This window comes from Macrobrachium rosenbergii, chromosome 54 (assembly GCF_040412425.1).
Source record: "Macrobrachium rosenbergii isolate ZJJX-2024 chromosome 54, ASM4041242v1, whole genome shotgun sequence".
In the NCBI taxonomy this organism is placed as follows: Eukaryota; Metazoa; Arthropoda; class Malacostraca; order Decapoda; family Palaemonidae; genus Macrobrachium; species Macrobrachium rosenbergii.
The window spans coordinates 32,735,698-32,750,697 of record NC_089794.1 but is presented as its reverse complement, the minus strand read 5'-3'; the positions used below and the strand labels follow the sequence as shown (position 1 = coordinate 32,750,697).

At 37.4% G+C, this 15,000-nt stretch overlaps 1 protein-coding gene across 1 annotated transcript in view; it reads right to left on the bottom strand.

Moving 5' to 3' along the window:
- The window catches only part of LOC136834941 (uncharacterized), a 39,100-nt gene extending 25,478 nt beyond the window's left edge, over positions 1-13,622 (bottom strand). The window contains exon 1 of the mRNA XM_067097799.1: positions 13,511-13,622. Coding sequence (XP_066953900.1) covers positions 13,511-13,563 — 53 coding nt within the window. The 5' untranslated portion in view covers positions 13,564-13,622. The remainder of the gene's footprint in view (positions 1-13,510) is intronic.
- Positions 13,623-15,000: the final 1,378 nt, after the last annotated feature.

Sequence of the window (15,000 nt, the reverse complement as noted above, 5' to 3'; positions counted from 1 at the left end):
TGGCCATCGACGTCCGCATAATAAGGTCTGGTCATCGACGTCCTCCGCGTAATAAGGTCCGGTCATCGACGACCGCATAATAAGGTCTGGAGCAGAACGGTTCCAGAGAATAAGAGCAGAAGACTACTGCTGATAACTTCCAGATTACGACAACTGGAGTCTGCGAGCCGGGAAGAAGAAGAAGGAGGTTCCTTACGTGATATTGCAACCCCCGCCCCCAATCCCCCCGTCTCCTTTCACCGTTGCCCTTCTGCTAATGGACTTTTTTTTTTTCTTTTTTTGAGTTCACGTTGTAAACAGGGCGCTTAACCTTTCCTTCGGTTTGTTTTGGTTTGGGAAACTCCACCCAACTCGACCCATTCTCAGGTTGGTACTGAATATAGTTTTGAGTTTTTTTCTTTAATTTTTATAGTAATACTTTTCTCATTTCGATGTTAGGATCTGGGAGAATGTAACCCCATTGAATGTTGTTTTGAATTTTTATGGTAAAACTTTTCTACTTTCTGTAGTCGGTTTTGGGAAAATACAACCCATTCTAAGGCTAATACTGAATTTTGTATTGATTTTTTTAAAGTTAAACATTAGGTTGTTTCAGTAAACCAAACACTATAAAACTATGGAATATAGTTTTTATTTTTTTATAATAACACTTTTCTCATTTCTGTAATCAGTTGTGGGAAAATACAACCAATTTTAAGGCTAATTTTGAATACTTTAATTTTTTTAAGTTAATCATTAGCTCATCTCAATAACCCCAACTCTTATTGTACTGAGCAATTTTTAGGCGTAAAATCCTGTTGAAACATCAGTTGCGAAACATATTCTCGTTTGATTACATTGCGCCCCTCACCTTTAAAATCTTTCAAGGTCCCGGTTCTTTGTTATTAGGGCGTTCGTGACGGTACCTCTTGCACGTCGTCTATCCAGCACATTATTATTCTTATCATTATTGCTGTTGTTTTTGTTATAATTATCAGCAAACAAATAAATAATGAAATAAGCAGAATTCGAGAAATACTGCCCTCAGCGGAGGAGAGAAAATATATATTAGTTTGCAGAATCGTGTTTGTCAAGAAAAATTAATAAACAAGCACTTGCAAGAAAAAGAAATAAACAAACACTTGCCTTCCGCACCTTGCTGGTGCAACTTTCAAGTGTTCAGTGCATGTCAGGGATCTGTTTCAGAGCTGATGAGTCAGGGTGAGGCTAATGTCTAAGGTGCCTGGATCCGTTTCATTTTCGGTTGTAGAATGTGTTGGTTTGTGCCAACGTTCCAGATCATGTTTATGGTTCTTTCTAATTTTCGTGTGTTTGTTTGTGCAGTGTCTTTGAATTTCTACTTTCCGTCGGTTTGTTTGTGTGTTGTCTTTGAGTTTCTAATATCCATTAGTTTGTGTTTTTTCTTTGAATTTCTAATTTCGTTAGTTTGTGTATTTTCTTTGAATTTCTAATTTCGTTAGTTTGTTTGTGTGTTTTCGTTGAATTTCTCATTTATATTAATTGTCTTTGAATTTCTAATTTATTTTGCTTGTGAATTTTCTTTGAATTAGTAATTTATTTCGTTTGTGCATTTTGTTTGAATGAGTAATTTCTTTTGTTTGTGTAATTTCTTTGGATTTCTAATTTCCTTTAGTTTGTATTTGCATTTTCTTTGAATTTCTAATTTCCATTAGTGTGTTTGTGTACTGTGTTTGTAACCTGGCACGTCATACGAACTCGGTCGTTTTGACATTTTTTAGCATCTCGGAGTTAAATCAGGCTGTTTTCCTCAATATTTCTCTCTTGTTTCCGTCGGGACGCAAATTCCTGAGATGTATGCTAGCATTGCACCAGCCCCGGTTTTTTTTACCTTGCCCATAGGTTAGGTTAGGTTAGATAAGTTCAAGTAGCACTTGTAATTTGAGTGTGGGAAACATAATGAGGTTGTGTTCAAGAAAAATCTATGGATGGTTTCTAAGATGTGGCGTTCCGCTGTTTTCAGGGAAAGGTCACGGTACTCGGTTACATCTCGGGAAAATGCTGGCGAGACTAAATACGCTACCCCATACTTTTTCTTTTTTCAATTTCGTCCCTTTCCACTTAGCTGTTCAACTTCTTTAACGTTGTAATGCCCGCTCTTCGCTAACCGTTGGTCTTGTTCATCTTCATTATTTTGTAGTAAAACTTATAATAAGAGTCGCAAGTACCATGATAACAAACAGAGTTGCCAAGTAACAAAGTACGGGGAAATAAATGTGATGGTCAATTCGATACTCGAGTTGCCAACTGGCAAAACATTTAAGGAAAATTCTGGTGTTTTTCTTTTACCGTTCGTAAAATCTTCCTTCTAAATGTTATTATGTCTTAAGCAGTATTGGCGTATTAGTTTTCCTCTGTTTCTTTCGGAAAACTCCGGATATGAAAGATATAAAAACTTTTGTCTTTTGTTCGTATTTTTGACTGATCAGAGAGAGAGAGAGAGAGAGAGAGAGAGAGAGAGAGAGAGAGAACTATTAAGACACTCCGTGCTCGTCATTTCTTAAATACTCTCTCTCTCTCTCTCTCTCTGATTCCAGCACTATGGAGCTCATTATCTCCCTCCCTCTCTCCTTCCACCCCTCTCTCTCTCTCTCTCTCTTAGATTCCAGCACTATAAAGCGCATTATCTCCCTCCCTCCTTCCACCTCTCTCTCTCTCTCTCTCATTCTCCAGCACTAAGGAGTGCATTATCTCCCTCTTTCCGACCCCCTTTCTCTCTCTCTCTCTCTCTCCCCCTACCCCCCCTCGAGAACGCATTCACGATCAACTTTTGCTTTCCCTTCCTCCTCCTCCTCCTCCTCCTCCTCACTGAGAAGTGAACTGGTATTTCCCATCGACCGGTCAGCGGCAACTCGGGGGAAAGTCTGTCGTTGTTGTAGATCACGTAGAAATAACGCGCTGTTTTCCCAGAGGGTATTCATTTCTCTGCAGACAAACAACCTCGTGACACGTGCGTTTTTCATCATAGAGTTCGATGACGTTCTTCGAATTGTTTGTGGCAGAGAGTGTAGTGTTATGTATAAGTATATACTGTAAATACATACATACTTAAATATATATATCTATATATATATAATATATAATGTTATGTATGTGTAAGCTATGTATATATATATATATATATATATATATATATATATATATATATATATATATATATATATATATACACACTGTATTTATAAATTACTCGACATCCAATCGCCAGTGAAAAGCAGATACTGTGATTCAATGCATTCCAGCGAGTAAAAGTTCTATGTAAATAACGATGACAAAAGAAAAGAAAAAAACTTGCCAACCCAATGCAAGAAAACACCACCGGCCTTAATATCCCGACATGAAAGGAGAAACACAAGTCATGGTCTGTCTTTCTCTTTGTGAACAACGATGGACGGTATAACCTTTACAAAGTCATGAGAGAGAGAGAGAGAGAGAGAGAGAGAGAGAGAGAGAGAGAGAGAGAGAGAGAGAAATACTCTTGTAAAGGTTACGCATTTGTCAATCCGCATTCATTTACAATGTAACGATAATTAATTCTTTATATCCTCTTATTTTCATGTAGTCTTAGAATGCATAACTTGTACAAGTTCAGAAGAGAGAGAGAGAGAGAGAGAGAGAGAGAGAGAGAGAGAATACTCTTGTCAAGTTACACATTTGTCAATTTGCACTCATTTACAATGTAACGATAATTAATTCTTTATATCCTCTCATTTTCATGTAGTCTTAGAATGCTAACTTGTACAAGTTCAGAAGAGAGAGAGAGAGAGAGAGAGAGAGAGAGAGAGAGAGAGAGAGAGAGAGAGAATATGCATCTTCAGTGTCAAAAGAAATTTGCTGTTGAGCATTGCATTTATCCAACGTTATAATTTTTCACTTTATTTAAATTCCGTATATCCCTTAGAAAGTTATGAATGCGAGAAGACGGGTATATTTCAAATATTACAGGTAAATTAGTATATACTTTTGTCGAAACCGACAGGTGTTTATATATATAATTTATATAATTATCAACGTAACGACATTCTGCCTATTAACTGAAGTTTTGCTACTAGTTACAATTTCTCCTCATGTCAGAAAGTTAGATATATTTACAGTATATAAATACAAACCCACACACACACACATATATATACAGTATACTGTATATATGTGTTTGTGTGTGTGTGATTGTCTTTATACACGAGTATATATACTTTATATAACTTTCGAAAATGAGGACAAACTGTACCCAGTTTCAAGACTTCTGTTAAAGGGCAGAATGAGGTTACCTTGTATAAACCTATCTTGCTAGGGAGGATCTCCACCACCTTGTGGAAGACTGTGACGTCACAGATCGTTTTGAATAGGCAGAAGAGGCTCCAAAATTGTTTTCCGGCTAACGTTTCAGATTCCCCAGTCTTTAACTGTCTTACGTAAACCTTCGTCTGAAGGAGGTGGTATCGTGTAGATAGTGACTGGATAGCCCATGGCAAGTGCAGGTCTTCGTAGACCTTATGCAGGCGCATGCGCCGAAGGAGTCGATGTGAAGGTCGTTAGTTTGGGAGATGGACAAAGACAATACTTTGATTTTGCCGAGGCGACCGTGAGCTCTCATGCATGATTGAGCCATTTAATGTATGTGTGTGTGTATATATATATATATATATATATATATATATATATATATATATATATATATATATATATATATATATATATATATATATATATATATATATATATATATATATATATATATATATATATATTTATGGCGTATTTTTTATGCATTTTTTCTCACCTTCACTCTACTTTTAAAATGTTCCCGCATTTGCGTGTCTTTCTTAAGAATATTGCTCATTTTTCATAATGAGAAAAATAATTTTGATGATAAAAATATCAATACGTGAAGATTAACTCCTGTGGCGCTGTTCTTCACGGTTCTCTATATTTATTATCATTATTATTATTATTATCACCTCCTTAATAATTAATATTATGTGCTTAACTTGATCAGCATCTACGCGAACATATACTTATCACCTCGGTAAGAAAAAGTATCATGACATTATGTAAACACTTACTGATCTTTTGCAGTTGCTCGCCAGGTAACTGGGTCACGTCAGGTCGCTTCTCTGTGTCAGGTGAATGGGAATTCCCGTCTCCTAATCCTTAACCAGTCCTTTGTCCAGAAGCGGTATTTTATGACAAGTGATTGTGGATTCGAAGGCCTTAGCTCCCAAGTCCTCATACCTATAGTGTTGAGTGATTGTGAGTTGCAGCCTTCTAATCTATTGACAGTCTTCGCTTGAGGATTGTATTCATTGTCAGGGATTAGGGATTCTATACTTCTAATCCCTAATCGAATTTCCATGATCTTTATTTAAGTGCTTTGGAATTTAGACAGTCTAATACTTTAAAGTAATCCCAATCCTTATGAATCTTCAGATCCCTAATCAGTCGTACTTCTGTCAAGAATTACTTTTGATGTTAACTGACTAGGATTACTCCTTTCCATTCCAAACCAGTCCCGATATTTGCCAATTTTTCTCCAATCAAGTCTGTGCAGTGCATTTTCTCACGTGACTGGTAATTCCCTTTCTCAGATTCGTGATTATTCCTAATCCATGACTAGTCTCTCTCTCTAGTCCAAGTAGCGCTGAATGACCCTATGGGTCCCAGTGCTTGGCTTTATGCCTAAATCACATATTCCATTCCATTCTCCAGTCCAGAAACGGGATTATGTGTCATATATATTGTCAAGGCATTTAGGAAGCCAGTCTTCCAATCCATACCTAATCCTGATTTCAGACCGCAGCACAATCCTCCCCCTTTTGACCCATAGCCATTTCCAATCCTCGGCCAATTCCGATTTCGTCAGTAACCTAGGTGTTGTGACGACAGTTTTAATTGACATAATCAGTCAGTCAGTCAATTCCGATGTCGTCCACAACGGGGGATTTTGTGCCATATCATGTAATCATGGCGGAAGAGTCTCTTGGCAAAAAGAAGAATGAAAAAAAAGGAAGGTGAAAGTATGATTTCAGCCTGATGGATTATGGTATTAATACGACTTGGCACCTTTCCTTTTCTTTTAATGTACGACTTGAGAACTTTCCTTTTCACTCTATATTTTTTTTTTATTGCGAAACGTAAATGGCATTCCAAGTGATGGGTAAATGCCAGGGGCGTTTCTCGTGCTCGCGTGTACGTGCGTACGGATATACGTACATACACCGTATGTATGTAGTCCAGTATATAAATATATATATATATATATATATATATATATATATATATATATTATATATATATATATATATATATATATATATATATATATATATATATATATATATATATATATATATATATGTGTGTGTGTGTGTGTGTGTGTGTGTCTGTAATACTAAATAGCCAAGACAGGCAATTTCAAATGAGTATATTAATAATAATAATAATAATAATAATAATAATAATAATAATAATAATAATAATGATTATTATTATTATTATTATTATTATTATTATTATTATTATTATTATTATTATTATTACTTATAATGCATGCATTTATAGGGAACAAGTCTACAAGGCCAGCTCTTAGTCTTAGTTTGGCATTCAGTAAAAAACTTGTTTCAAATGAGCGCTTAGTTAAAACTAGTTTTAACTAGGCATTTAGTATAAACTAACTTCAACTGAGAATTTAATCAAAATATCAACTTTTCAGATGGTCAAATCTGATTTTGGCTTAGCGTTTTAGGAAATATTAATTTGAACTCTTCAGTTAGTCGAAACCAGTTGTGGCTGAATACTTAATGGAAACCAGTTTCAAGTGACCAGTTGGTCAAAACCAGTTTCAATTGTGCTTTTGGTCAAAGCTAGTTCCAGCTGTCGAATTGGTCAAAACTAGTTTCAGGCAGAAAACGTGTCATTGGGTAATTTTCATGAAAACTAACTTTAAATACTTGATTTTTATGAGAATTATTTTGATCCTTGCTGAGATTTTTTCAAGCTGGCCCAGTGAGCCCTGGGCGTTATAGTAGGAACTACAGATACTGTATTTAGCATTCCTTTTTACGTTTCTCATATAATCATTCTAGTCGGCCTACCCTGCCCCTAGCAACTTATATTTTCCAAGAACTCCTTCTTTGATCACTTGGTTCTATAACTGGACGTCATCAGCATGTCTGGTGTGCCCTAGGAATGGAAGAAGTCTGAACAGGCCAAGAGACTACAGGACGTTTATGTGCTAAACACTGCACAAGGCGGGTGTATTGATCTAGAAGTTTAGGAACAGGCCTGACTTAGTCAGGGTAGTCTCTGTTACTGTTTCAAACACTGGACAAGAACAAGCTGGATACACACACACACACACACAAACACACACACACACACACACACACACACACACACACAAACACAAAAGGAAGCGGTGAAATCGTTGCTGGGAGAGCGTGCTTTGTTTGGACGTAAGATGCACTGGAACAGCAAGGTCCCGGTATCCAGGAAGCAAAAGCTTGCGGGACAGGTAGGGGTGAGTGGCCTATTGTATGCAGGGGAGGGGTCGTCTCACTGATAAGCGGATTAACCGTCGGTGTAAGTTGAGAAGTGGTTGATTTTGTGATGTAAGTTTTCTGCACAGTGTTCATCCGTATTTCAGCGTTTGAAGCGTGAATATTGTAGTGACTTTTATTACTTTTTATGGTGAAACTAAGCTCTGACTATGTATGCATAAATATATGTGTATGTATACATATAATGTTATATATATACACATTACATATTACATATATATATATATATATATATATATATATATATATATATATATATATATATATATACATACATACATACACATATATTTACACACTCAGTTATCAACAGTACTCCAGTGGCTGACTCCATTAGCAACTGTCTTATTCATTTTTTAATTGCTGAACCAAGGATGGAATTCAGGCACAGTAACAAAAATAAGACATGTATGTCTACTGTATAAAGTACAGTATATAATGCATTCACACTTAGCTTTTCATAGGTCTTTGGGGATTTCACTTTCAAACAGTTTCTCGACCGATTTTTCAACTGACCAGCGAATCACTCCTTTAGGCAGAGAGGAACGCTGTGATACTAATCTCTCTCTCTCTCTCTCTCTCTCTCTCTCTCTCTCTCTCTCTCTCTCTCTCTCTCTCTCTCTCTCTCTCTCTTTCTGAATAATTTCTTTCACATATGCGACATAAATTGATGTATTTTTAGAAAACGTTTTGATGTTAATTTTATGAGAATGACTGATGTACATTGGAAATAAAGATTTGAATTTGAACTCTCTCTCTCTCTCTCTCCTTAATATATTTTGAGAGAGAAGACTCTCTCTCTCTCTCAGAGAAATCTCTCTCTCTTTATTTAAAAACGTCAGAATATTGTTCAAGTATTGATTAAATAAGCTTTATAATAACATATAGATAGAAAAAAGATGATTTTGACTCTATAAAAATGAGAGAGAGAGAGAGAGAGAGAGAGAGAGAGAGAGAGAGAGAGAGAGAGAGAGAGAAATTTTACTATTTACTAAAAACGTCAGAAAAATGGAAGATGAAGTATTAAAAATAGGAGATAATAATAATATATAATATAGGAGAAAGGAAGATGATTTTGACTCTATTGAAAATAAAAAGAGAGAGAAATGAGAGATAAAAATGAGAGAGAGAGAGAGAGAGAGAGCACGAGCGTGCGACTACTCATCCAAAAAGACCTCGTCATAGGACCGGAATAGAATTACGGCGCGGGAAATATATGATATAACTCGAAGGCCGAAAAAGGTCCCGCTGCCCCCTTGGAACTTGACAAAAGGAACTCAGGTGGTATGGAGTGGCCCAGGTAAGCACAGCAGGTAAAAGTCCCAGGGGGCGGGGGAGGGGGGGGGAGGGGTGGTGGGCTATCGGGTAACTCCACTTTCACTCACCGGTAGACCAAAATCAGTTGGCAAAAGCCGATGAGAGCGGCCTTTCCTCGCAGGTTATGTGCGAAAGAGGTTTAAGATTTTTTTTTTTTTTACGTTGCTTTCAGTTATATCTGTATGTGTAAGTATATATATATATATGTATTATATGCATATGTATATATATGTATATATATACATATATTTATATATATAAATATATGTATGTAAATATATATGTATATGTATATATATGTATATGAATATATGTTTATGTATATATACATATATACACATATATGTGTGTATTATATACATGATATGTATATATAAAATAATTTATTAACAAGTTCTCAAATTTTATAACATTCCCTCTCGCAAGAGAGTGTCTATTTATTCCTTAGGGTTATATTCCACCGAGAGTCGCATTGACTAATATATAAAAACTAATTCTTATTCATTTTCATCTCAACATTATATTTGTATTGCTTTCAGAACAGTATTAATAAAATATTTTTATATTTTTTCCAAAAGCGTGTATAAATTTTTCCAAATGCGTACCTAAAACACCTTCCTTTTATATTAGATTAATTTCTCGCGTCCCGTATAACCTTCCGTCTTCCAAGAGGCGTTGTGCCTGTTCTTTCGGCGTTAGGTTAATGTCCTTTACGCTCTCAACGTTCCCTTGAGCTCTCTCCTTCAAATCTGGGCTGGGTAGGGGCCATCGAGTACCCGTATCACCGGCCATCGAGAGAGAGAGAGAGAGAGAGAGAGAGAGAGAGAGAGAGAGAGAGAGAGAGAGAGAGAGAGAGAGAAGGTTTTCAAAAGACAGGGGAGAGAAAGTGAGAAGAGAGAGAAAAATGAAGACAGGGGAGAGAGAGAGAGAGAGAGAGAGAGAGAGAGAGAGAGAGAGAGAGAGAGAGGTTTTCAAAAGACAGGGGAGAGAGAGAAAGTGAGAAGAGAGAGAAATGAAGGTTTGCAGAAGACAGGAGAGAGAGAGAGAGAGAGAGAGAGAGAGAGAGAGAGAGGTTTGCAGAAGACAGGGGAGAGAAAGTGAAAGAGAGAGAAATGAAGTTTGCAGAAGATGGTGAGAGAGAGAGAGAGAGAGGAGAGAGAGAGAGAGAGAGAGAGAGAGAGAGAGAGAGAATGTTTATTTCTAAAATAAAATTGTTTTCAATAGGATTCTTATCGGTTATTATGTCTAGTCATTTCTAAAATAATCCGTTTTTTTCCTTCTGTTCTTTTCTCTTTTCACTCCGTTCAGTGGAAAGTTGTTTGGCCAGTTCATGATGTCCCATGAGAATGTAAACACTTTGCGAATAATAATAATAATAATAATAATAATAATAATAATAATAATAATATAATAATAATAATAATAATAATAAATATTATTATTATTATTATTAAATAAAAACTACAATAGGAAGAAAAGTGTTCCTCTCTTAAATAACCAGCAAGCAAACAGATGAACAACCAAACCGCTATAAACAAACAACAAACAAAACAAGTTTACAAACAAATAAATCTTGTGAGGAACAACAGTGAACAAACAACAAAGGATTAAGTGCACAAACAAGCAAATATTTTGAAGAGCAACAGTGAACAAACAGCAAAGGGTTGAATGAACAAACAAAGAAACAAGTTAACAAACAAGGAAATCTTGGAGGAACAACAATGAACAAACAGCAAGGAAACAAGTGATCAAACGAAACAAACAAGCAAATTTTGTGAGGAACAACAAACAAAAAATAAAACAAGTGAACAAACGAGCAAATTTTGTGATGAACAATAAACAAACAACAAAGAAACAATTGAACAAACAAGGAAATATTGTGAGGAACAACAAATAAAGCAAACAACAGACTAGTAAATGAACAAACGAACAAATGAAAAAACAAGCAAATATTGTGAGGAACAACTGTGAACAAACAACAAAGGATTAAATGCACCAACAAGCGAATCTTGTGAGGAACAACAATAAGCAAACAACAAAATAAAACAAGTGAACAAACAAGCAAATCCTGTGAGGAACAAAAGCCCGAGACCTGTTTATATAAAAACAATAAAAAAAAACAAGATCCACGAACAGGTGTCGCGTAGAGAGGACACCTCGAAGAGGTCCAGAGAAAGTGAGAATTATGCTGACTACCTCTTAGAGAAAGGAGGTGTTGGGAGGCACCCTCTGGATCTAAGGTTGTTGGGGGGGAGGGGGAGGTGGGGATGAGTACTCGTGGGTGGGGTAGGGGATTGGCTAGAAGTACCTGATGACATACTCAATGTAACGGTTTTTTTTTTTTATTTTTTTTACTGCTACGCGGTTGACATAATTCAGGATCACGAGAGAATGAGTTTAGTTATGCTAATTAACTTAAAAGAGTTATGGAACTCTTATGGTTCATTTAATTATGAAATTATTATCCTTCTTATGATTTTGGCTGAACAAAATTGAAAGTTACGTAAGAATATATTTAGTTTTCCAGTTCGTTCATCTTGACAAACTATAAAAAAAACAGTTTCGAAATGTGAATATGGGCCGAGAATAAAAAAAAGGGTCATTAACTCATTAAGTAGGTTAATGATGGGTCCAAAATTAAGGAGAAAAAGGTTGAAATCTCTGGCTTTAGCGCTCTTTCAATAATGAGTCTATTGTTAGACAGCACACATTTGCATAGACCGAACATAATTTTCAAATCGATTTGACTCCATAAAATGGCGTCAAGAGAGCCGTGGCCATAGAAATTTGTAAATTGTTTGAACAATTAACCGGTCAACACATCGGAACCAATTTCTTTCAGCACTCGATATTCTTCTGTTTTTTCAGGGCGTTCCTTGTAACATTTACTTTCGCTTTTAAGCGCTGAGTCTTGTCATATGATCTTGTGAGGAGCAATCTCTCTCTCTCTCTCTCAGATAGATTGTTTCATGATTTTACCGTATTCGTATGTTGGTGATCGGTCTTGTTATATTAACGTCTTTGTGTAAACATGTAAAACACTTCCTTTCTCTCTTTGCGTGTGTAGAAAAACATCTCTCTCTTTGATAGGTTGTTTCATGATTTTACTGTATATGTATGTTGGTGATCTGACTTGTTACAGTAACACCTTTTTGTATGCATGTGAAACACCTTTCCCTTTCTTTACTTTTGTAGACAAACAACATCTCTCTCTCTCTCTCTCTCTCTCTCTAAGGTGTAGGTACGCTAGGGGCTACACTCTCATTACTCTATTTCTCTGTCGTATTTTGTAGCCACAAACGACATCTTTGTCCTCTTCATGACAAGTCATGTTCGAAATTTCAGTCGCAGACAATTCACCAAATTCTGGAAAATAATTCTGGAACGCATAACGAAGGCTTAGCACGTATTGCGCGCGTCTACTTTCTCTGAACTCCAGCAAGTGATTGCGATAGAAGAAAATAAATAAGAAAAAATAACAACCGTGTGTAGCAAAGCGTGAGGTCTTCTTTATGGCTGCGAATGCAGGAAAATTACGGTCACTTGTGCCTTCTGGCAGCGTTTCAGTGGAGCGAGTTGCCAGATTTTCCAGAGCACTTGAGAATAACAACACGTCGGGGGCTTTCTCTTTCACATTATTTCAGGTCTTTCATGAACGTAATCACAAAATCACATTCCATTTTTTTCCACTCGTCACTTTGTAGTGTTGTTTCGTGCACCGTTTCGCTCAGGAGGACTTTGGGAAATTGAGACGCACCACTAACGTTTTTAACGGTGTTCTTGAGGAACGTTTAAAATGTTTCCGTGTTGGGGGAAAGCGTGTTAAATTACGTAAGGCGGTTTGCGTTAGTTGTGACGTAAAAATACTTGTTTTTTGTGTGTTTAGATGTAGGTTTGTTAAATGTAACTCCTTCCAGGGGCCAGGAAATGTAGGGTGAATGTAATGCTGTACTTTTTCCTGGGAGAACATAGTCAAATTCACTCGGGAAGTGGTGCAAATCCAAAATGTTTTCCTTCACATGTGTAACAAAAGTCCCTAAGAAAAAAAAGTTCTCATTATTTTGCCACTGAATCATCAGAATAACAATGACGTTTAAATACCAATCAGACACGAAAACTTAGCATGTACAGGGATTCATTGACATTGATAAGACACAAAACTACTGAAACACGTGATAGAATCTTTCTACAGAGTCACAGACACCAGAACTTAGACATAGGCAAGGAGCCCTTGGAATAACACAGAGGGAACTTCGTCATGGAGTTGCTAAACACTAGGATTCAGTCAGGGGGGGTCTCCTTTATATCAACAAAAATCACAGACTTAGGCATAGGTAGGTCTAAGGGAATCCACTAACAAGTGCATTGATGCAGAGGTTATCCTCCATAGCAAAAGGTACCAGCAAGACACACTAACTCAGACATAGGTCTACGGGAATCCGTGAATGTGTTTGTACACCAATTCTCTACATAAGACACGTGACTTGAGCTTAGTCAGGGAGATATCCTTCAGATCAACAAGACACGCAAACTCAGACACATGGGTCTACGGGAATCCACACTGACGCACACCAATTCCCAAGACATTTTTGGAGGAGCAACCGCCCGATTTGACCTACCTGGAACTATGTCGGACGCGAAGTGTTGCTCTGCCGAATAGACAGGTCACCATTATAATCTTGGCTAAGCAATACTTTCACTCTCACCCGCTCTTTGCAGGACTCCCCAAGAGCTGCTGCCCGCCCTCTTACAGCTCTACCTGGAGCAGGGGGTGAAGGAGGAGGAGGAGGAGGAGGAGGAGCGGTTGGTGGAAAGGGGTGAGGAGAGGAGGAGGAGGAGGAGGAGGAGGGAGAAAGAAGGAAGCCTCGAGAGGGCGAGGTAGGTTCTCCCTTTTCCTTTTACTCATTATCCTTTACCTTTCTGTGCCGTATCCTACTTTTGCGACTTCAAGGCCGAAAAGGATGCTGTGAATAGGCTGCCCACCCCCCACCCCCAAGGATTCCATTGTCAAATAAGTCTTCAGCTGAATGTTTTACGTGGAAGGACTGAGGACGCGCGCGTGCGTGCGCATCCCATTCGCCGAAAGCGAGAGTTTCTTCATGGGATGGCCGAGGTGAAGGATTTTTCTGGGCTGAAAAATGGGATGTTTTTTGTGCTTTGTCTAATTTTTGTTTTTTTGTTTGATGTAACCTGCCATGAGAATTTATTTGTTCGTATCTGTTCCACCCACGGACACAAAAGAGGTGGGACTCTCTCTCTCTCTCTCTCTCTCTCTCTCTCTCTCTCTCACACACACTGAAACTTGCAACCAACCTTACCGGGTTGGTGCAAATGGTCTGAATAAGTACCGGAATCCAACAAAGTAAGTAACAGTAATTTTGCTTGGAAATGTTTTTCGATTGATTGATTTCATATCACATTTTGGCGTTACAGTTGCCATAGTAACCATTTGACACCAAACATCAAAATGTGGATTAATACCACTACTGCTTTTAACCTCGAAATATTGCCTAAGAGGGCTGTCAAAAAAAAAAATTTAAAATTAAAAGCGCAAGTGGGTCTACCCCTCCTTTCTCTTTAATCCGTCAACTCTTTTTCAGTTCTTTGTTTTTCTTCCCCTGGTCTCCTTTCCCTGTCAGCCAGGCAACTGGCTCTATTCTATCTCGTTCGGGTATAAGCGGTTGGTGAAAAGAATATACTTTCATACATAAACACTTAATGACTGGTGACTGACTGTTGCGTATTTTCTCTCTTTTAACTCTGTATATTTTTCTCATTCATTCTTATCTCATGTTATCTCATTCCTGTCTCTTCTAACTGCTCCTCATATCTCTTGTCTCTCATTTATTTCCTCTCACCACAAACGAGACCACTCGGGGACCTCGTCGTTAACCACTTAAACAAAAAATTGGAATTTTTGAGGTAAATAATCACGTATGAGTGGCCTTAAGGCTTTCCTGTGTGCTTGAATGAAAGCGAGAGTGCAGTGCAGTGCAGTGCAGTGAGTCTGCCGTGTGGGGCAGACTCACTTGTTCAGTTTTTGTTTTTTTTTCTTTGTTAGGTGAAATTTCTTGTTATTGTTAGATTAAGGTGGGGCCTTATGCCATCA